This window comes from Scyliorhinus torazame, chromosome 7 (genome assembly GCF_047496885.1).
Source record: "Scyliorhinus torazame isolate Kashiwa2021f chromosome 7, sScyTor2.1, whole genome shotgun sequence".
NCBI lineage: Eukaryota > Metazoa > Chordata > Chondrichthyes > Carcharhiniformes > Scyliorhinidae > Scyliorhinus > Scyliorhinus torazame.
In genome coordinates this window covers 294946642-294971066 of record NC_092713.1, presented here as the reverse complement: position 1 = coordinate 294971066, position 24425 = coordinate 294946642, and the positions used below count along the sequence as shown (strand labels likewise).

The window sequence follows — 24425 nt, the reverse complement described above, 5'->3', positions numbered from 1 at the left end:
TAACCATGGGCAATCCAATGGACGTCCACAGTTCCCCAATGTCCTTCTTGGGCAGGATAGAGTAGGAGGGGGACCAAACAAGGCTGCGATGAGGTGTGAAGTGGAATGGCCGTGGCGGAACCCAAACGCCGCAACGGGAGGAGCAGGCTGCTGCTCAACTTCCTTTTTTAAAATAAATTTAGAATTTATTCTAAAATTCTAGAGTTTTGCACTTTTGCGGAGTTTGCACATTCTCCCCTTGGTGTTTGCGTGGGTTGCGCCTCCATAACCCAAAGATGTGCAGGCTAGGTGGATTGGCCACACTAAATTGTCCCTTAATTGGAAAAAATGAATTGGGTATAAAAAAAGAGTACCCAATTCATTTTTTCCAATTAAGGGGCAATTTAGCGTGGCCAATCCACCTACTCCCCTGCACACCTTTGGGTTGTGGGGGCGAAACCCACGCAAACACGGGGAGAATGTGCAAACTCCACATGGGCTGCTCAACTTTCTTAACATTTCTCCAAAACCTGCGGTACCAGCGTCGTCCAGCAGAGGTTCCCTCCCATGTTCTTGCAGTAGCGAGGCTGCCGGGATGGGGGCGGCGCGCGCTGTCTCCGCCTCCGTCCCGGAGTCTCGGGCAGTTACATCCGGTGCGGCTGCGACGTGACCCAGTTGCCGATCGGCCGGCAACATCTCGGGGAGACTAAACAGGGGCAGCTCGGCCGGACCCTCCTCCCCACCCCCCTCCCGGTATCACCAGCTGGAAGACTCGCTCGCTCCCTGCGCCATGGCGGACAGCAGCAACCGGTATCAGGCGGTGAGTCGCCGCGCGCTCGGCTTCCCGGGGCGGCTGGGTCTGGCCAGTCCCGGGCAGGCGGCTCGGCTGGCGAGTGCCAGGAGACACCGAGGCTTGGCGTTGTCCTCTAGGCCTCAGACCCCATGAAAGCGGGCGGGGGCGTCTGGGTGCTGACTGACGGCAGCGGGCACCGGATTTAATATGTCAATTGATATAAAATAATAGGTAGCAAACCAACACCACATTGTCAATTGTTAAAAACCAATTGATGGTGTATACAAAAGCAAGGAGTTTGAGTCGCGATGGAATCGCCGCCTATGTTGAGCAAACGCAGTGTTGGCGGATAAAGGCCATTTGCATTGGAAGTGACTGGCGGTCGCACATCTTGTAACATTACACCTGGATTGGGTTCTTGTCACTCTTAAAATGCGGCCTCGAGCCCTAAAAGAGCGCTTGAATCCCGCTCGGTCCTGGCGAAATTGTGGCAGTCCCACTTCAACCTGTTGTGGATAACCTTGGGTCAAAGGATTGCGGAAGCTGTCAACATCATTTTAGCGAGACACGGCGTGAGGGGGATTGCAAACTCCTTTCAACACACATACACCAAGTGTGTTCTGTTCTTGAGGGTGACCTATTTGAAATTGGGTTAGGAACTGGCACACCTCAGTAGCAAATCTCCAGCTTTTCCTACAGCCATTGAAGGTGCAATTTAAAACTGTCTGCCTCCTCATGCTGGTCAATTGTTAAAGACCAGAGAAAAGGGGGAATGCATATTTTAAAAGAAAGGTATAGTGATCTCTCGCGGGGGGGGGGGGGGGTCCAAAATAACATTTATATGCATTGTTTATGATTTAAAAGAAAGAAGCTCTTAAGGTGCGTCTGAGATGCAATATTGGATAACAATTTGCCAGTATTATAAATATTTGCCCGAACTATAAATACTTCACAGCTGATCGGATTACCTTTTGAGTGGCACGATCAACCTTGAATTAGTGGTTGCACCCTCCTCTGCTGAAAACTGATATTGAGGGAAAGCACCAGGGTATTGAGTAATCTAAGGGAGGTTTTGTAAAGATATTAGTTTGTGACAGTAAAGGGTGGATACCAGGCACCACATACAAATGAAAACAATCCTGGACTCAGTTGTATCCATAAATCAGCTTGTCGGCCTAATATTACATTTGGTGACAATACCTCTTAATGTTTGCCTTAAATGTTTTGTAGAAATTCTGTGGGATGTTTTACTACATTAATGGCGATATGTAAATTCAAGTTGACTGTTATACACAACTAAGAATTGTCTTGAAACAATACGCAAGTGTTTTCTGTTGATTTCTATTAATTCCCTCACCCACCATATACTTAGCTCTATCATCACGTCTCTGTTTCTGCTGTGAGCTGTAGAATTTTAATTTCTAAAAAAATGCTTTTGTATACATTTTTGGAACACACTACACAAATTACGCAGGAGATGCAGTCAAATAAGGTATACAAAATGTGTGAATTTTCTCTTAGGCAGTTGTTGTGAGTTGTTAATCTTGGTAGGCATGTTATTTTGAGGTTGAATAGAAAGGGATATAATTTATTTTGGCTCCAGACAGACAATTACTTCTGGACAAAATGTGCAGCTGTAGAACTTGGCAAAATGGTACAACCCTGCCCTCTTTTAAAGCATTTAGATTTAAAATCTTAGTTTACTATTGACAGTGTTTACTGTGGATGGCCTAATAATCCTCAGGAAGAATTCATTTCTGAGCCCCATTCAGAGAGTTTTAGGAAAATAGACATTTAGGATAGTTAGCTTTAATAAAGTGAAACACAATTCATGTATCAAGAGAAAGCTGGTAGGGAAGAAGTAGTCACATGATTCATTTAAATGCAGCTGACACTGCATCTTTAGTGCAAAGTTGTGAGCAGTTGTGCTCCGAAGCTGCTGCTGTTAAAGGCAGAGGTGATTTGGAGCAAAGGGGAAACATACTATATTTGCTGACATCTTCTGGAAATGTGCAAATTGGTGTGGTGGGGAAACTCCTGTATATTAAATACAGTGAAATTAGCTGCATACATTTGGATTTTTGTCCTCCTTTGACATCTATTCGGATTAATATTTAATCCTCCTTTGTTCCAGTGTACTGTTACTTCAGCAAGGTAGATATGTGCCTCTACCCTTGAACTAATTAGTTCCCAGAACCACTACGCCATTATGCTTTGGCCGTCTGCCTATATTGATAGGCAATCGACTTTCAAAGATACGGTTACTTAAGTAAGAATGCTCGAAAGGGATTTGCCTTCCCTTGGGTTGGGGGGTGGGGGGGCGGGGGGGCTAGTCCACATATCCACTTCCTAATGTGCATGGTCTAAAAAAACAACCACATCTTTACTTTTTGGTATACAATTTGGTTGACAATACTGGTTATTTCAGATGCATTGAATGCCATCAGGGGAGAGATTATGTTCTCATATCGCGTCAAGTAAGAATTGTTTTGGGACAGCACGGTGGCTCAGTGGTTAGCACTGTAGTCTCACTGTACCGAGGTCCCAAGTTCGATCCCGGCTTTGGGTCATTGTCCGTGTGGAGTTTGCACATTCTCCCCATGTTTGCGTGTTTCGCCCCCACAACACAAAGATGTGCCGGGTAGGTGGCTTGAACACACTGAATTGCCCCGTAATTAGAAAAAATTAATTGAGTACTTTAAGAATTGTTTTGGAATTCACCCTATTACTTCGAATGACGATTCCTAACTTTGAAAGAGGAACCCAACATGTCCTTGATTTCATTTTTTGAAAGTGCATCCATAAACTCCTACCTTTCCTCCTTTTAAAACAATTCTTAAAACTTATCTCCATGAACATAGTGATCTTTCCTAATTTCCTGTGATTTGGTGTCTATTTGTTTCTGTGCCTGTTTTGTGATGCACCGTGGGATGCTTTGCTGGTATTAAAAATGTGAAGTGAATGTAAATTGTTTGGGGTAGTGCTCCCAGGGTAGTGTTAGGTAAAGAATCCAATATATTGACCCAGTAATAATGGTTGTATAAAGAGTTGAGTGGGAAGAATGTTTTTTAAATTTGTTCTTGGGATGTGGGTATCGCTGGCCAGGCCAGCATGGTTGCCCATCCCTAATTGCTCTTGAACTGAGCGGCTGGTGAGACCATTTCATTGCGGGTTTAAGAGTCAACCGCATCGCTGTGTGGGTCTGTACTCGCACGTTGGCCAGACCAGGTAGGGATGGGAGTTTTTTCCCTGAAAGACAGCAGTGAACTAGAAAGACTTTTTCAATAATCGACAATGGTCGTCATTAGACCTTTATTTCCAGATTTCTATTGAATCTAATATCGTAGGATTCGAACCCAGGACCCCAGAGCATTACCATGGGTCTCTGTATTACTCGTCCAGTGACAACACCACTATGCCACTGCCTGACGAAGGTACTTGCTAATAAGCCACTTTGGCTGGTGAACTAGCGGCAGCACCTTTTGTTATTGTGGATTTGCTGGCTTAGATTTGGACTGCTGAGTTTGCCATAGTGATGGTTGACTGCAATCTCTCTCATCAGTTAATTTGTCTTAGGACCAAGTTGTGTATCTCCGTGCTGCCCACCCCCAACCTAAATGAAGATAAACACCAATTGTTACCCAAGATAACATTAGGTACATGATCTCTTTGTAAGTGATTTAAGATGGTTCACTAAAAATAGTTTGAGGACTCCAATCAAGGCATGCCACAGTAACGTTTCGGAGAAATTAGAAGCTGTAAATTTAATTCATGTGTGAGCACGTCACCTCCGTGAGCTTTCTGTTTTGCAGTCTACTAGTTGATAACAGATAGCATTGTAATAGAGGATTACTAAGTAAGTTTGCAGACGACACAAAGGTTGGTGGAATTGCGGATAGCGATGAGGACTGTCTGAGGATACAGCAGGATTTAGATTGTCTGGAGACTTGGGCGGAGAGATGGCAGATGGAGTTTAACCTGGACAAATGTGAGGTAATGCATTTTGGAAGGGCTAATGCAGGTAGGGAATATACAGTGAATGGTAGAACCCTCAAGAGTATTGAAAGTCAAAGAGATCTAGGAGTACAGGTCCACAGATCACTGAAAGGGGCTACACAGGTGGAGAAGGTAGTCAAGAAGGCATACGGCATGCTTGCCTTCATTGGCCGGGGCATTGAGTATAAGAATTGGCAAGTCATGTTGCAGCTGTATAGAACCTTAGTTAGGCCACACTTGGAGTATAGTGTTCAATTCTGGTCGCCACACTACCAGAAGGATGTGGAGGCTTTAGAGAGGGTGCAGAAGAGATTTACCAGAATGTTGCCTGGTATGGAGGGCATAAGCTATGAGGAGCGATTGAATAAACTCGGTTTGTTCTCACTGGAACGAAGGAGGTTGAGGGGCGACCTGATAGAGGTATACAAAATTATGAGGGGCATAGACAGAGTGGATAGTCAGAGGCTTTTCCCCAGGGTAGAGGGGTCAATTACTAGGGGGCATAGGTTTAAGGTGAGAGGGGCAAGGTTTAGAGTAGATGTACGAGGCAAGTTTTTTACGCAGAGGGTAGTGGGTGCCTGGAACTCGCTACCGGAGGAGGTAGTGGAAGCGGGGACGATAGGGACATTTAAGGGGCATCTTGACAAATATATGAATAGGATGGGAATAGAAGGATACGGACCCAGGAAGTGTAGAAGATTGTAGTTTAGTCGGGCAGTATGGTCGGCACGGGCTTGGAGGGCCGAAGGGCCTGTTCCTGTGCTGTACATTTCTTTGTTCTTTGTTCTTTGATTGAAGAAGACTAATTTGTGTCAGTTAATATTTAAATCCAGATCCCATCATTATTTATTCTGGTGTGTTGTAAGTAGAATACTAATGAGCTATGTCATACAAGTTACCTTTGTTGGTAGAGCTGGGTTAGGACAGCTGATGATGCTCTATTGTCTGTGCATTCTTTACATATGTTCTACATCCAGTAAGTCACAATTAACCGCCTCAAACTAAGCTTCTTACTCCGGTTGTCAATTGAACATACAAAAATGGAGCAGGAGTAGACCAGCACCTCGAGCCTGTTCTACAATTTAATAAGATTACGGCTGAATTGATAGTAACCTCAAATCTGCACCCGCCTACCCTTGGTAACCTATCACCTCCTTGCTTACCAAGAATCTATCCACCTCTGCCTTAAAAATATTCAAATATTCTGCTTCCACCACATGAGCATACAGTGAACAATTTTCAATGTGTCCATTCATCTCTCACCCCTTGTGTACCGGGTAGTGATTTTGTAAAGTATCATGTGCTCTACAAGTACAGTTGTGTCCTAATAAATTATCTGACTGTAGCTGTGCTGCAGTGGGTGTATTGTAGCAAGGAATAGGATATGAAAAAAATGAATATCCATTAATCTTTTCATAGATATTATCTTAAAAACTAAAACAAAAATTAAAGGCAGGATGTACTTCCTGGATTTGTTTCATGCCAGCTGGTACCACAAATAAAACCACTGGAGTGGTACTGAATGTCTTGCCATTGTACTGAGATCTCGAAATCATTTAGTTGACATCTTCTCAAAGCACCATTGGATTGTACCAAACAATTTCATGTGGGCCTATCTATGAAACTACATGGTGATTGCATCTGGCATCCTAGTCAACTTTGGGGGCCTCCAGAATTGGCACAAGTTTACATTTTCTTAAATAAGTACGTTTATTTTATAAATGAAAGGCAAAAATGTACACTTTGTTATGAGTGTGTATTAAAAAAATTGAAGGGATCAGACTTTCACGTGGCAGAATTTATCCTTCGCGGAAAGCTGAGCAATCTGCTTGATTGGCTTACTTGCCTCTGGTCTTAATTCACCACTGACACCCTGTGGCCACCATCTGAAGAAAGCACTGTAGATGCAACATGTATTATCTGCAGGATCTGGTGCACAGTTTAAATGCCCTTCAAAATCCCATGATCTCTACCACCAGGGCGAATGAAGGATGACCTTAATGTGAGCACCATCACCTCCAATTTTCACAACAACTTGTATATCTTTCTGACGTGGATATATATTGCTATTTCTTCACAGTTATTGGGTCAAAATATTTTAATGCATATCTCACATTGTGTAATGTATTTCTCATTGTGTGGAAGCAATCATCACCATAAGGACTACCGTTTCAGGAAGATCTGAAACCATTATCTTGGGGTAACCAGGGATTGTCAATAAGCGAGCATTGCTAGCTTTGCCACATCCAGACAACCAATAAATTAAAATGTTTAAAACAAATCATGTATCTGAGCTCCTAAAATAAAGACCCAGCTGAATTTGGTAGCCACGGAATGACCAGCTAGTGTCTCTCTGTCTCCCTTTCCCCATCTTTAGTATTGCTGATGTGCAGAAGTATGTGCAGTCTCCTGTAACTTATCTAAGTGGCCACTTTTCCAATGTGAGCCTAGATTGTGACATTTCCTGACTGTTTGATGTGCAGAATATCATAGCATTCTGCATTCGGATATGACTTGTAATTGTATTATCATTTTTCTATAGCTTAGGGATTTTGACTTCCACATTGGTGTCTTGGCTGAGATCAAATTCCTATTTTCTTGTCAAAAATGACATTAAAGGAACATTTCCAAGAATAGTTCCTGCCTGAAACAGACTTGCAAGATTCCTTGCATAAGAATAAGGCAGAAATAGAACCAGCCTTTCCAGCCGAATGTTGTGGGACATTTTAAACAAGTGGACATGTGTGACTACAAGATCCCTACAAAGAATAGGAATGTCATTTAAAGAATTATAGTAATTTTGTATTGAAAGAAAATCTCCAAAGGCTCAATAGGTCAGTAACTAGTTGAGCTATACAGGTCTGGAAGACACCAGTTTAATTCCAGCAGCCGGAGTTGACCTCCGCTCCCTGGGTTGGGAGTGGAGAAAAGTGAACCATGGCTTCTATTCCTGATTGCTATGAGTTCTGGCATCAGAAGAGGATTAAACTCAACGGTGCTCTCCTCTTCCCTCCCCACTCAGCATGAAACTTCACACAAATAACTGTCAAAACACCAAAAGCTTCAATGGAGCTAAAATCCGCAATGAGTCAATGCTTTCAGACACGGAAATGATATGGAAAATATTTTTCCTGCACATAGGTATATCTGCACTGATAGTCTTTGATATTTCTTTTCCTATTAAGGATTTGCGGGAGCAAATTTTTTTAATAGTTTCATCCGAATAAATTGATACACTAAATGGCCTTCTACGCATTAAGGTTATATGATTGTGGATGATTAGGGAGTAGAGAAAGAAATTATTCTGTGGAAAAGCATGGATTACAGGTAGGCGAGAGGCACTTTGGTTATCGAACATTTTTGGGTTGTTTCCTGAAGTTTGCTTTTAAATTAATATTTTACATTTCACATACCTGCTTTGATAATGAGATTTAATTTGTGTCTTTTTGTTTTTGTCAATACAGTTGCAGAATGAAGAAGAGCCATTGGAGGTGTCGGAATCTGGGGCTGAGGCTGCACCTCCACCATACAGCAGCATCGCAGTAGAGAGTGCAGGTATGTAGGACTGTTAAGGAACTACAAGTATTACTGACAAAGTAATTCTCTGGTGGATTTGCAGATGGGAAATGAAGTAGCTCACCAGCTTTACCCGAGATCCCGATTGATGAGAAACAAAAAGGTTTAATTTGCATTTTGGAAAATATTTCATCATTGTACGTGGGTACATAGGTATTAAGAGCAGAAGTAGGCAATTCAGCCCTTCGAGCCTGCTCCGCCATTAAATCAGATCGTGGCTGATCTCTTCCTGGTCTCAAATCCACCTCCCTGCCCCTTCCCCCCCTCCCTTTAGGGGATTTTCACAGTAACTTCATTGCAGTGTTAATGTAAGCCTACTTGTGACAATAATAAAGATTATTATCATTAAATCATTTTTTATCAGAAATATATCTATCTCGTTCTCTACCGCATTGAGGCAGCGGGTTCCACAAATTCACCGCCCTCTGCAAGAAGTAGTTCCACCTTATCTCCGTTTTAAATCTATCGCCACTCAACCTATAGAGTGAATTGGCAATTAGATAAGATCTTTTTGTTGAGTTTTTTTAAGCTTCTCTCTTTTCCATCAGTCACTTGAAGAGATGACTTTCTTTAGGGTATCACCTTTCAAAAATACACAAATTCCCTCTAAGCTGCTGTCCACCCAACTTGCTTCTAAGTTAACTAACATTGTGGCTCTCCTTGGACATTCAAAATGACCTTTACTGCCCCCCCCCCCCCCCCCCCCAAAGAAACAACTCTACCTTAATCCCTCCTTACAAATTACCACACCAAACATAAATCTGTCTCCAAATTCCAAACATATTTCCTGTGAATTGACCACTTTGCTCTTTCCTCATCAGAAGGCTCCAGCAAGTGAATTAAATGTTATTTACGTTTGACAAATCCATGCTGGCTTTCCTAATGAACTCTCATTTGCCTCCATGACTATTAATTTCATCCTGAACTTCATTGTTAGAAGCTTCCCCACCACCAAGGTGAAACTGACTGGCCTGTACTTGCCAGGCTTATCTTTGCACCCTTTTCTGAATAACGGTGTAATATTTGCAATTCTTCAGCCTTCTGATACCACCCCGAGTCGAAGGAAGATTAGAAAATTATGGCCAAAGCTGTCACAATTTCCACACTCATTTCCCTCAGTACCCTTGTTTGCAGTGCAGTACAGGCAGCCTATCCAGTACTTCCTTGGGTATACAAGGATCTAGAAACTCAACAAAGCTCCCGGTCTCCTGTTCCAACGTTTCTCATCTCGTTCCTCCTGCTACCACCACGTCACACCAACTTGTCATTAGGAATCTTTGTAAAGTAGAAATAACTAGGAAGAAATAACTAGGTGTGAGAAATAACATTCAGGTGCATGACTATTGTGCCTTGTATTACTTGAGTAGAGCAAGAAGTCTTACAACACCAGGTTAAAGACCAACATGTTTGTTTCAAACACTAGCTTTCGGAGCACTGCTCCTTCCTCTGGTGACTCGGAACAGTGCTCCGAAAGCTAGTGTTTGAAACAATCATGTTGGACTTTAACCTGGTGTTGTAAGACTTCTTACTGTGCTCACCCCAGTCCAAAGCCGGCATCTCTACATCATTGCTTGAGTAGGTTTGTATGCTGTTCGTTCAAAGGGGGCTTGAGATTTAACATTGAAATTTGTGTTGTTTTAAATTGCCTTCCATATGCATTGGTTGTATGAAGGTTACAGTCCCATTGTAGAATTGTATGAATGCACATAATAATGTCAGTAATTTAAGTCAATATAATGGTACCTTCATGGGAGCCAGTCTATAAACAAGCGTATTAAAATTGAATTGTCGCGAAAAAATATTTGTGGGTATCAGCTATTTGAGGTGCCAATGCAATTGTTTAAATATTTGCCTATCTTGTCCATCTGTAACTTGTATTCCAATTGTGCTTAAAAATAAGCTGCAAACAGCATTTTCTCAATAAATATGTGAGGTTACTGGTGCCGGTAAGAGGTTGTGGTTTTGAAACAACTTTTCAAATGGGTTTAGGACTAAATAACCACTCTACTGCACAATGACTTGAAAACTATTTCCAGAATGACTTTGCTGCCCCTCTTGGCTGAATGTCAGGACATTTTATAATCTTTTAGTCCTTCAGAGTAAGACAATTTTGCATTTTTCGTTAATTCAGTTCCAGTACAGAAAATAGTTCTACGGGACTATTAATAAACCTGAATTTAAAATGATTTCTGGCTCTGCATCAATCAGTTTTAACTACCCTGCACGGAACCAAGTTTGGTAACTATTTTTGCTAGCTTGTGTAGAGACCTGTGCCAAAATAATTTGAAATGTTGTAAATTAAAGATATGATCTATGTGCAAAGGGTTTAGGGTCTTATTTTGTATACAAGACCATTGACAAAATATTACTGAAATGATATTTATATTGCTTGTGATTCAGTCAGTTTTTGAAGTATACTCTCCTTTTGTAGAAAAGTCTTAAACAATTCCTTTTTCTTCATCTCTCCCCGCAAAAAAAAAAAATGACTTGTGGATTATACTGTTGCCAAGCTTGTGTTGTCAAATAATTATTTTTAAGGTCATCCCAAATTTATAGTTATGCAAACAAAAATCTCCAATATTTGGCCGTTTAAAGAAATGTTAATCTTTTTGAAATGAGAAATTTCAGTTCTTGAATCCTGTTCTCCTTTTTCCTAAAGTCAGTGACTTCCCCTGGGATTCAATTCCATGTGTAATTGCAGCCTTCCAATACTTAACTCAAATGGCCATTCGCCCTGAGTCAAGGCAGTGAATGTCGACAGTCAGTTCAAAAGGTTCAAACTTTGCAGGCAAGCCTAAACCCGGAATCATCAAACATCCACATACATGCACTTTGCAAAACAATTGGATATGCTACTAGGTAGCGTGATCCCTTCTAGTTTTCCTTTTGACTTAACTGCAAAGCATGAGTTTTTGGCCGGATTGCGATCATCAATTCACCTCTGACTAATAACACGATAGTTTGAATGGTTTTGTACTGCGCTGAGTGCTGCAGTTACGCACTGAAACTTGTAAAAATGTTAAATTCTGTTACGTGTGAACAGAATGAACAGTAACTTGTTTTAATATGTCCCACTACTGTGCACCTATTAACTAGGGAACTGAAATTGTGATGCAGCCTCACTATGAATTAAGTGGAAATGGTTCAGTTTGTTCATTTATTTGCCATTCATTTTGAAATTTGGCATTGGCAGGGTATCAAAACTAGTGTTTTCATGTGATTTCCTTAGGGCCCCATTGGCCCAGAATATTATTTGTGCATGTTAATAACAGTTTACAGATATGATAAGTGTAGTGGTTATGTTACTGGACTAGTAATTCACAGGCCTGGAATAACAATCCAATAATGTGTGTTTCACCCACTGTGGCACTTTTGAATATTTTAATTTGGCGATTAAGGAGAATCTGGCAATAAAAGATTATCATTAAAAGTGCTACTGATACTGGTGGATTGTCATAAACAGCCAACTGGTTCACAAATGCTCTTCGGGGAAGGAAACCTGATGCCCTTAGCTGGTCAGGCTTAAATGTGACTCTAGTCCTTTAACGATTAGGTTGATTCTTAAATCGGAAATGGGCAAGCAAGACAGTCAGTTGTATCAAACTGCTGCAAGGAAGACAAGCCACCACCTCAGGGTTACTATAGATGGACAATAAAGGCAGGCCTTGCCAGTGACACACACATCCAGACAATGAATGAAAAAAACACAAGTAGACATAGGTTTAGTCAAAATTTAGTATTAGTTTCAATATTCATTTTAACTTGAAATTTTGACGGTGCCATCCTGAATTTTTGATCATGTTGTTAAAATGCATAATGTCACCCAAAAAATGTAATTTCTCATAATAATGGTGAGATCTAGTCATGAACAGAAAGTAACTGTTGAAGTCTGCATCGAAGAGGGAGGAAAGTTCTTGTAATTTTAGCTTGTTGAGAATGAAGAGGATTTTGCTCGAGAGATGGGTTTCGTTTCAGCGTGACAGGAAAATGTCATAGAATGGGAACAGCACTGGAGGTCACCCGGCCTATTGTGTTTTTGCTATCTGTCTGAAGGAGCGGCTCACTTAGTCCCACTCCCTTGTCTTTTCCCTGTAGATATGTAAATTATTTTCTCCTCTATAATTATCCAATTTTTCCCTTCCAGCCTCAATTGAATCTGCATCAATTGCACTGCCAGGGAGTGCATTCGATATCCTAAACATTCACTGGGTAAAATAACTTCTCACGCCACCATTGCTTCTTTCGTCAGTCACCTTAAATCCGTGACATCTGGTTCATGGCCCTTCCAGCAATGAGAACGGTTTCTCTGTATCGACTCTACCCAGATCCTTCACTCACCCTTTTCTTTTAAAAAAAAAAAAAAAAATTTTTATTAAAGGTTTTCATAAAATATCAATAACAAAATGAGAAAGAAAAAAGAACCCAACATGGTTAAGTACAAAACACAATCTAAAAAAGCAACCCCCCAAACCCCTCCCCCCTGTACATAAATAATAAATTAACATTAACACCCCGACTTAACACAACAGGTGTATACACCCCCTCAGACCCTCCCAGTGTAAATAACATAAACAAAAATAAAGTAACCTCCCCCCGAGCTGCTGCTGCCACTGACCAATGTCTATCGTTCTGCCAGAAAGTCTAAGAACGGGTGCCACCGATTAAAGAACCCTTGTACCGACCCTCTCAAGGCGAATTTCACCCTCCAATTTAATGAACCCTGCCATATCGCTGGTCCAGGATTCCACGCTTGGGGGCCTCGCATCTTTCCACTGAAGAAGAATCCTTCGCCGGGCTACCAGGGACGCAAAGGCCAGAATTCCGGCCTCTTTCGCCTCCTGCACTCCCGGCTCCTCTGCCACCCCAAATATTGCGAGCCCCCAGCCCGGTCTGACCCTGGATCCAACCACCCTCGACACCGTCCTCGCTACGCCCTTCCAAAATTCCTCCAGCACTGGGCATGACCAGAACATATGGGTGTGATTTGCTGGGCTCCCTGAGCACCTAACACACCTGTCCTCGCCCCCAAAGAACCGGCTCATCCTTGTCCCGGTCATGTGCGCCCTGTGCAGCACCTTAAACTGTATGAGGCTGGACTGAGCCTCACGCACGAAGAGGAAGAATTCATCCTCCCTAGGGCATCTGCCCATGTCCACTCTTCGATCTCCTCTCCCAACTCCTCCTCCCACTTACCTTTCAACTCCACCACCGAGGCCGCCTCCTCCTCCTGCATCACCTGGTAGGTTTCTGAGATCTTCCCCACTCCCCCCTCCACCCCCGAGAGCACCCTGTCCTGTACTGTGTGTGGCAGTAGCCGCGGGAATTCCACCACCTGCCGTCTGGCAAACGCCCTTACCTGCAAGTACCTGAAGGTGTTCCCCGGGGGGGAGCCCGTACTTCTCCTCCAGCTCACCCAAGCTCACGAACTTCCCGTCCACAAACAGGTCCCCCAACTTTCGTATCCCTGCCCTGTGCCACCCCGAAAACCCTCCACCTGTTCTTCCTGGGGTGAAACGGTGGTTCCCCCGTAATGGGGTCCACGCCGAGGCCCCAACTCTTTCTTCCCCCCCCCCCCCCCATGCCGCCTCCACTGCCCCCAAATTTTGAGGGCTGCCACCACCACTGGGCTCGTGGTATACCTCCTTGGAGGGATCGGCAGCGGCGCCGTTGCCAGCGCCCCCAGATTCGGACCCACATAGGACACCGTCTCCAGCCTCTTCCATGCAGCCCCTCCCCCTCCATCACCCACTTGTGCACCATCGTCGCATTGGCGGCCCAGTAGTACCCACAGAGGTTGGGCAGCGCCAGCCCCCCCCCCCCCCCCTCTCTATCTCTACTCCGCTCCAGGAACACCCTTCTCACCCTCGGAGTCCCTCGCGCCCATACAAGCCCCATTATACTCCTGTTATAGCTCGCTCTTCCCCATATTGAGCTTGTACCCCGAAAAGTCCCCGAATTCCCTAAGGATCCTCATTACCTCTGGCATTCCTCCCACCGGGTCCGCCACATACAGCAGCAGGTCGTCCGCATAAAGCGACACCCTATGCTCCTCCCCACCCCGCACCAACCCCCTCCAGTTCCTCGACTCTCTCGGTGCCATAGCCAGGGGTTCAATCGCCAGTGCGAAGAGCAGGGGGGACAGGGGACACCCCTGTCTCGTCCCTTGGTGCAACCAAAAGTACTCGGACCTCCTCCTATTTGTGGCCACACTCTCCATCGGGACCTCATACAACAGCCAAACCCACCTGACAAACCCCTCCCCAAACCCGAACCTCTTTAGCACCTCCCACAGGTACCCCCACTCTACCCTATCGAAGTCTTTCTCAGCATCCATCGCCACCACTATCTCCCCCTCTCTCGCCGGCATCATGATAACGTTCAAAAGCCTCCGCACATTCGCGTTCAAATGTCTCCCCTTCACAAACCCCGACTGGTCTTCATGGATGATCTGCGGCACATAATCCTCAATCCTCGTGGCCGAGACTTTCGCCAGCACCTTGGCACCTTCATTTAGCAAGGAAATCGGTCTGTAAGACCCACATTGCAGGGGATCCTTCTCCCGCTTCAGGATCAAGGAGATCAGTGCCTGGGACATCATTGGGGGTAAAGCCCCCCCCTGCCTTGCCTCATTAAAGGTCCTAACTAACAGCGGGCCCAACAGGTCCATATATTTTTTATAGAATTCGACCGGGAAACCGTCCGGCCCCGGTGCTTTCCCCGCCTGCATGCTTCCTATCTCTTTGATCAGCTCCTCTAGCCCAATCGGGGCCCCCCAGTGCCGCCACCAGTCCCTCTTCCACCTTTGGAAACCTCAATTGGTCCAGGAAACGGCCCATCCCTCCCTCCTCCTGTGGGGGCTCTGATCGGTATGATTCCTCGTGGAAGTCCCTGAAGACCCCATTGATGCTAACCCCACTCTGCACCACGCTCCCTCCCCTGTCCTTAACTCCCCCGATCTCCCTAGCTGCGTCCCGCTTCCGAAGCTGATGCGCCAGCATCCGGCTTGCCTTTTCCCCATACTCGTAGACCGCCCCCTGGGCCTTCCTCCACTGCACCTCCGCCTTCCTGGTGGTCACCAGGTCGAATTCAGCCTGAAGGCTGCGCCTCTTCCTCAACAATCCTTCCTCAGGCTCTTCTGCATACCTCCTGTCTACCCTCACCATCTCCCCCACCAGCCTCTTCTCCCTCTCCCCCCCCCCCCCCCCTTGCTCCTTGTGGGCCCTAATGGAGATCAGCTCTCCCCTCACTACCGCCTTCAGTGCCTCCCATACCATCCCCACTCGGACCTCCCCATTGTCGTTGGTCACCAAGTACCTCTCTATACTTCCTCGGACCCGCTTGCTCACCTCCTCGTCCGCCAACAGCCCCACCTCCAAGTGCCACAGCGGGCGCTGGTCCCTCTCCTCCCCCATCTCCAAGTCCACCCAATGCAGGGCGTGGTCTGAAATGGCTATTGACGAATACTCTGTATCCTCTACTCTCGCTATCAGCGCCCTACTCAATGAAAAAGTCGATTCGAGAATAAGCCTCATGGACATGTGAGAAGAATGAAAATTCCCTAACCCCCGGCCTTGCAAATCTCCAAGGGTCCACCCCTCCCATTTGGTCCATAAATCCCCTCAACACTCTAGCCGCCGCCGGCTTCCTACCCGTCATAGACCTGGAGCGATCCAGTGCCGGATCTCCCCCCATTATCAGGCCCCCCACTTCCAAGTCTGGGATCCGACCCAACATACACCGCATAAAACCCGCATCGTCCCAGTTCGGAGCATACACATTGACCAGTACCACCCTCTCTCCCTGCAATTTACCACTTACCATTATGCACCTACCGCCATTATCTGCCACAATGCTCGACGCCTCGAATGACACCTTCTTTCCCACCAAGATCGCCACACCTCTATTTTTGGCATCTATCCCCGAGTGAAACACCTGACCTACCCACCCTTTCCTCGGTCTTACCTGGTCTGCCACCTTCAGGTGTGTCTCCTGGAGCATAACCACATCCGCCTTGAGCCCCTTCAGGTGCGCGAACACGCGGGCCCACTTAACCGGCCCATTCAGTCCCCTTACATTCCAGGTTATCAGCCGGATCAGGGGGCTACCCGCCCCCCCTCTCCCGCCGACTAGCCATGACCCCTCCTCGGCCAGCCACGCGCCCGCACCCCACACCCGGCCCGTTCCCCACAGCGGTCCCCTTCGACTCCTCCCATTGTGTGGCACACCCTCCTCTCCCGCTCCCCATCCACAGGCTCTCCCCCTCCGTTCTAAGCGCGGGAAACAATCCTCATTGCCCCAGCCCCCCCCCCAGTCTTCGGCGCGGCGAAAAAGCCCGCGCTCCCCACCTACCAGGCCCTGCCACCAACCAAAACAGTGCCCAACCCGCCCCATCCATCCTCCCCAACCCGAAAGAGAAAAACACAAAGAAAAAGAAACCCAAAACAATACAAAGGCCCCCCCCCCCCCCCCCGAACCAAAAATAGGCATAACATATCCACCGCAGTCCCCCCCTCGTGCATCCCGACCCTCAGTCTGTGTCCAGCTTCTCGGCCTGAACAAAGGCCCATGCCTCCTCCGGAGACTCAAAATAATGGTACTGGTCCTTGTAGGTAACCCACAGTCGCGCCGGCTGCAACGTGCCAAACTTCACCCCCTTCCTGTGCAGCACCGCCTTCCCTCGATTGTACCCGGCCCCCCACTTTGCCATCTCCGCACTCCAGTCCTGGTCTCTCTGAACCTCCGCGTTCTCCCACCTGCTGCTCCTCTCCTTGGCCCACCTGAGCGCACACTCCTGATCGACGAACCGATGGAACCGAACCAGCACCGCCCGCGGAGGCTCGTTAGCCTTGGGCCTCCTCGCAAACACTCTATGGGCCCCTTCCAGCTCCAGGGGCCCTTGGAAGGACCCTGCTACTCACCCTTTTCTAAGAACAGTCTAGTTATACCTATTTGGAACTTAAGTCTCTCACCTCTGTAATTATTCTCATAAATCTTTTCTGCAACCTCTCCAATATCTTCACGTTTTTCCTAAATTGTGGTGCCCTTCTCCATTTGAGACTAAGCCAGTGTTCTTAAATGTTTAGCATAACTTTCTTGCTTATGTATTCAATGCCTCATTAACTGTTTTCTCAACCTGTACCCCGCATCTTCAATAATCTGTGCACATATACCTCCAGTTACAACTGTGTTGTATCCTTTATATTGCTTCTTCGTTCTTCCCATCAAAATAAATCACTTCACATTTTTCTGCATTAAATTTCAACTGCAGTATGTCTGTCCATTCCTCAAGCCTGTCTAGAACGTCTTGGATTTGGATTTGTTTATTGTCATGTGTACTGAGGTACAGTGAAAAGTATTTTTCTGCGAGCAGCTCAACAGATCATTAAGTACATGGGAAGAAAAGAAAATACATATTAGGGCAACACAAGGTATACAATGTAACTACATAAGCACCTGCATCAGATGGAGCAGGGTGTAGTGTTAATGAGGTCAGTCCATAAGAGGGTCATTTAGGAGTCTGGTAACAGCGGGGAAGAAGCTGTTTTTGAGTCTGTTCGTGCGTGTTCTCAGACTTTTGTATATCCTGCCTGATGGAAGAAGTTGGAAGAGTGAGTAAGCTGGGTGGGAGGGCTCTTTGATTATGCTGCCCGCTTTCCCCAGGCAGCGGGAGGTGTAGATGGAGTCAATGGATGGGAGGCAGGTTTGCAATCTATCGCTATCCACATCACAGTTCATAATACTTCCAGGTTTTATCATCTGCAAATTTTGAAGTTACAGCCTGGCAAGCAAGTCTGGGTCATTCATGTAGATCGCAAAAGGCAGCAATCCTAATGTTAATCCTGAGGAATCCAACTGTAAACCACCACCTAGTCCGAAAACAACCATTCACCACTACTCTGATTCGTGTTTCTCAGCCAAATTTGAGTGCGTGCTGGTATTGTTTCATTTATTCCTTTTGCAGGATTATCCTAACCAATGAAAGATTAACAAAAATTCCTGAAAGTAAAACAGTAGGGAAAATGGGAATTATTTTAAGGCAATGTAAAATGGGGACTTGCATCTGCATATAGGGCTCAGTCTCAAATTTTATATCTTTGCTTTCAATGAGGTAGTGTTGTGGGAAAAATCAACCACTTCAAGAGTCAGACTTGCTGTGATCAGGTAAATGCAGTTTTATTGTTACACGAAGCTTCGGGAGAAAGCGTACGTACCCCGCGGTACAGTAGCCAGCCTTTCGCTCGGTTTGAATGGCAGTCATTCATTTTACACTTTGGGTTCACAATGAGCCCAGATACAAAACAATTATCACCTTGTTATCTTTAAACATTTTATAGATTGTACATCGCTATTTGTAAGCATTTTGCCATTTACACATGGCCACAGTCAAAGAGGTTTAATAGGTTACAGGCAGCGGCAGGAAGGTAGTATTGATTGTCCCTTTGTTTTAGGAAATGGCCCAAGACATTCGTATTAGCATATTGTGTACACCTTGGCTGAAGTCAGCTTTATTCAAGTGGTGTCCCTCATTTATGTATTTCTTAATCTTCCTGTCTGGCTTCCTTTGTCCTGTATCTGTTCCTATCTGTCCTACTGGATTCCAGGCATCAGTTATGTCTGCTTTATTCTCAGTCCACCCCGCTGGACTCCAGGCATCAGTTATGTCTGCTTTATTCTCTGTGCCTCCATCTTGTGTGTCAGGCAGCCATCTTCTGTGCCAAGTGCCCTTTTGAACCATTTCCCACTTCAGTAGATACAAATTAAAATAGTGTACACTTATATGAACATAACTGCTGGTAAGGATAGGATTTTAAGGAGTGATTTTTGTAACTTGGCCATTAAAATGAATTTGTTTAATAAATGAAGAGAAGCAACATTGATTTTATTTCTATGCAATGCATATTTAATGGCTGATGAATAATTCAGGATGCTTTATTGTGCTTTTGAGTAGTTGCTGAAAGATTTTTATGGATGTTCTACTTTTGATGTGACTGAGGAGGAGAATTCACCATTACACAGCACAGGTGTTACATCATGATTAAAAAGGGAAAAAATAAATCATAAATTTGAAATACAAAACTAGAGATGCACAGCACCTGAGATCGAGAAGTTTATCTGCTGAAGCCCTTCATCGGAGTAACATGGTTAGGGTGGAACCTGGCCACAGCAGAGAGGGAAGAACATCTCATTTTCAACATCTGCAGTATTTTGACTTTTATTTTAGAATTCAGGAATCTTTGCTTTCCATGAATTGTCTTTTTGTTCAATTGTTCTTCAGCTCACATTGGTGTTAGGAAGTCTGTTGGATATGCTGCAACTCGGTAATTTCATTTCAAAAATAGCTTTTACATTGAAAGGTAGGGTGCTGTTGCAAACTTTAGGAGCAAGTGGTTACACTGGAGTCAGCAGGGTTCATGGCCTGTTCTCGTGGACAGTATTCTTCAATTTATGGCAGTTAAAGTGTCCATATTTAATAATAGTTCAAAACACATTTCAGGTGAGAAGTAGGGTGCAGCACAGATACATCAAAAAGCAGGTACAGGCCATTTATGGACTTTGTGTACCTTGGAGCACTAAAAGACATGATTACTCCTGATTATGGTCCTGATTCTCTTAAATATGAGATTGTGGCAGAAATAAGGCAAGTATGAGTAATTTGAAACATAACATGCTTTGGTGGAACTAGTGACTTTGATCGTTATTGGTACGGTAGCACAGTGGTTAGCACAGTTGCATTACAGCTCCAGGGTCCCAGGTTCACTTCCGGCTTGGGTCACTGTCTGTGCGTGGGTTTCTTCCGGGTGCTCTGGTTTCTTTCCACAGTCCAAAGATGTGCAGGTTAGGTAGATTGGCAATGCTAAATTGCCCTTAGTGTTCAAAAAAGGTTAGGTGGGGCTATGGGGACAAAGGGGATAGTGTGGAGATGTGGGGCTTGGGTAGGGTGCTCTTTCGAAGGGCCGGTGCAGACTCGATGGGCCGAATAGCCTCCTTCTGCACTGCAAATTCTATGATTCTATGTAAATCGATATACCAATGACTTGGGCAGGGGGGTTTGGGAAGAAAAGTTGAGGCAGAATTTGGAGAGCTCGGAAAGAAATGAGCAGGCAGGACACAGAGCTAGTAATCTCTGCCTTACTCCTGGGGTCACACATTAGTGAGTTTAGAAATAGGAGGATAGAGTAGATGAATATATCACTGGAGAGATGGTGCAGTAGGGAGTGCTAGACATTCCTGGAGCATTGGCACTGGTTCTGGAAGAGATGGGATATGTGCAGGCCAGATGGGTTGCACCTGAACAGAACTGGGAACAATATCCTTCCGGGGCAGTTTCCTTGTACTATTTGGGAGAGTTGAAGCTAAATTGGCAGGGAATGAAAATAAGGAGGTAACAGAGGGAAAACAAGGTGCACAAGGAATTGTGAGAGCCAGAGGCACTAAAGTAAATAGTAAGGTATTGGGTTGGGCCAGAATAAGAGGGAATGCATTTAGGTCTAAAGTTGATTTTAAGTGCCATATGTGAATGCACAAAATGTAGTAAATAAAGTTGATGAACTGCAGGAGCAGATAACCACATTGGAGGATAATGTTGTCGCGATAAAGTGGACCTGGTACTCACAAGGGCAGAACTGGGTACTAAATATTCCTTTTTGAAGCTATTTAGGAAACATTGGCAAACAAAGAAAGACGAATGGGTGGCAGTGATGATCTCACAATACTGAAGAACGAGAATATCCTGGAGAATCTGTTTGGTTCGAGCAAAGAGATTTTCTTCGGCGATCACTCGCTAAAGCGCATGATAGTCACTTAAGAAACTAGGTATTACTTTTCATGGGTTCTGTGGGTTCTTGCATGGCTGATGAGCCTGATTCTAGAGCCGCATCTTCGACGGCACACTTGGCAGGGATGGGATCGGTTCTTGGATCCTAGATTCCTAGTATTCCTTTCTCAGGCTCCTTTTCCAGGCCTCTTGCTGTCAGGTGTCCTCGAAGCATTGTGTCCCTTCAATTAGGAGATTCCTCCATGCAGGGAAGAGAAAATGCTGGAAAATCTCAGCAAGTCTGTCAGCATCTGTAGGGAGAGAAAAGAGCTAACGTTTTGAGTCCGATGACGCTTTGCAGGACTCTTGTCCTTGGCATCCGACAGATGTGCGTGCAGATTTGATACGATGTTAGATCTTTGTATCGATGTTAGCCTTAGAGGAGAGTGGCTCCCCAGGTATGGGAAATGTTCCACGTTTGGTTGGATTTCTGCGTTGATTTTGATGGAATGAGCGACCGGATCTTGCCCTGGGGTGGGTTGGTAAAGGGCTTGCGTCTTCATGAGGTTGAGGCTGAGACTGATTCTTCGTATGCTTCTGCGAAGGTGTCAAGCATAGCTTGGAGATTATCTATTGAGAGGGTGGAGATGGCTATATCATGTCAGTGTCATTTCCTCCTTGGATTTCAGTCGGCTGAGGTTGAACAATTTCCGTTCATCCTGTAGACTATATCCACTCCACTGGGAAGCTTGCTCTTGACAAGGTGAAGGATGGTGGTGATGAAGATGGAGAAAAGGGTGGTGTGATGACATACCAATGACTGACTCCAGTCTTGACTGCGAAGGTTTCTGTCTTATTTCTTCAGTGAGGACTGACGCAAACATCTTGTGGTGGATGAGTTGGAGGATGTTGATGAATTTCTCTGGACAGCCAGCCTTTGACATGGTTTTGAATAGTACTTCCAGTTTGACAGAGTCAAAAACCTTCATCAGATCAAGGAGGGCCATGTCATGTGGTTGATGTTGCTCCTGGCACTTCTGTTTTCACTTTTGAGCAAAATGTGTCCACTGTTCCACAGTTTGGTTGGAAGCCACACTAGCTTACCAGCAGGATTTCTTCAGAGTGGGAGAAGGCGGCATGCGAGGATTTGGGCAATGATCTTCCCCGTATTGGAGAGTACGGAGATTCCTCGATAGTTCCCACAGTCCGCTTTGATTCCTTTCTTGAAGATGGTGGTGATAATGGCATCCCCGAGGTTGGCACGAATTTCTTCTCTGTCCCAGATTTCCAGCAACAGCTGATGGAGATGATGGGTGATCTCCAAGTTTGAAAGGAGACGATTTCTTCAAACATGCTCTCATCTATTACTGTAGCACCGTTTAGGAGTTCTTTGAAGTGTACTCTCTATCGAAGACCGATGTTTTCTCTGGCTCTCGAGGGTTCCATCCTTACTCTGCTCCAGTTTGAGACCGAGGGTATTGGGTCCACATATTGTCTTAGTAGCACTGAAGAAGCCCTGAGTGTCATGCCAGTCAGTGAGGAGATGCAGCTCCTTGGCTTTCTCAGTCCATCATTAATACTTGAATTCCCTAGTTCTTTTTGTACCTCTGCCTTGACTGATTGAGCTCTCATCTCTGCTATGCTGATTGTTTTGCCGAGTGCAGAGAGCATTCCTCCTCTTGTTGATGAGGTCTTGGTTGGTGTGGTTGTTCTCGTCGAACCAGTCTTGGTGTTTCCTGGTGTGGTTACCAATGGTTTCTTCACAGCTATCGATGATGGCTGTCTTTAGTTCTTTCCAGTTTTTCTCAACTCCATTAGAATGAGATTTTGGAGACATTCACCAGCATGCTAGACTGCTCAAAGTTGATCTTTTTTCTGAGCTGTTTCTTTATCTTCCGCTGCTTCTGGAAGAGTTTGATGGACAGAGAAGAACGGATAAGCGGGTGGTCTGTCCAGCAATCATCTGCACTGGTCATCACTTTGGTGATGAGGGCTTGCTTTTGGTCTCCGTATCGGATGATGGCGAAGTCAATCATGTCCCGGTGCTTTGATCATGGATGTCTCCAGGAAGTTTTGAACTTGTCTTTTTGGCGGAACTGTGTGTTAGTCATGACCAAGCTGGTGTTCTGTGCATTTGGTGAGCAACAAGACCCTGTTGGAGTTACAATTCCCAACTCCTTCCTTTTCCGATTTTTCCTTTGCCGAGACCGGAGTCCTTTCCAACCCTGGCGTCGATGTCGTCGAGGAGGATGATCTTCCTTAGGAATGTGGGCGTGCCTGGTGTCCAGAGTGGAGCACAAGCTTTCTTTGGACTCATCATTGGCATCAAGGGCTGGGGCATTGGCACTCACGATTGTTGCCTGCTGGTGCTTGGCAAGTTATAGACTGTTCATGAGGCACTCGTTGATGCCAACAGGGAACTCCGAGTGTCAGTTGACTAGTTCATTCTTGATGATGACTTCAGTTCCATGCATCCTGGCTGATCCGGGGGTTTTCCTCTGCAGAAGAAGGTGTAACCACTGTCATTATATTCGCTCTTACTTCGGATCTCTTACAGCACAGTGACATCAATGTTGAAGCGCTAGAGTTCATGAGCAACAAGGGCAGTTCTCCGTTCCGATCGATTGTTTTGCTCATTATCCAGGAGCGTTTGCACGCTCCGGGTTCCGAATGTTTAACTTTGATGTTTTGACCGCAGGTAGATGAGCCTGCTGGATAGGGGGTCAGTTTGGGGGCGGAACAGACTATTTTTAGGATACATTTTCTAGCCCTTTCCCCATGCGGGGTGAGCAGAGTGGACCCTGAAGAGGGCTGCTCATTCGTGAAGAAAGTTGCCGAAACACGCTCCTCCTCTTATTCCAGAAGCGAGATGACTCCACCAAACTCCACTGGCTACGTGCCAGTCCGAAGCTTGGGACTTGCAAATCTCATGTTCCTGACCCCGTCACCTCTTGCCGATTGCCGCAGGGCTTATCTGTGTATGTAAGGGGGGTTCCTCTAGGTAGACACCTGGTGCAGGACATAATTTCATGAGGGCATGCTGTTGCAGACGCACGGTCCTTGACAGAGGGGAGGTCCAGTTCCAGTGGCATGGGAACCTCGACAACAGGGGATTTCATTTTGTCTGCCATTGCCGTTGATTCCATGCTGGTATCGTCCACCTGATCCGCTGTTGAGGACTTGTTTTGGATTGCACAGTGTCTGGTTTCTCCCCTCCAACCTTAACGTCATGGGTGACCCTCGACTCCTGGCTGCATTGTTCTCTGGCTCAACGGAACATTCAAGCCTCTCCACGGTAAGGTGGCAATCCAAGAAAGGAGCTTAGAA

General features: G+C 45.4%; 1 protein-coding gene across 1 annotated transcript in view; it reads left to right on the top strand.

Annotated features, from left to right (window-relative positions):
* The first annotated feature begins 623 nt into the window (after positions 1-623).
* LOC140427108 (NEDD4 family-interacting protein 1) overlaps positions 624-24425 on the top strand; it is an 85559-nt gene continuing 61757 nt past the window's right edge. The window contains exons 1-2 of the mRNA XM_072512626.1: positions 624-799; positions 8233-8323. Of these exons, the coding sequence (XP_072368727.1) occupies positions 770-799; positions 8233-8323 (121 nt within the window). The 5' untranslated portion in view covers positions 624-769. The remainder of the gene's footprint in view (positions 800-8232; positions 8324-24425) is intronic.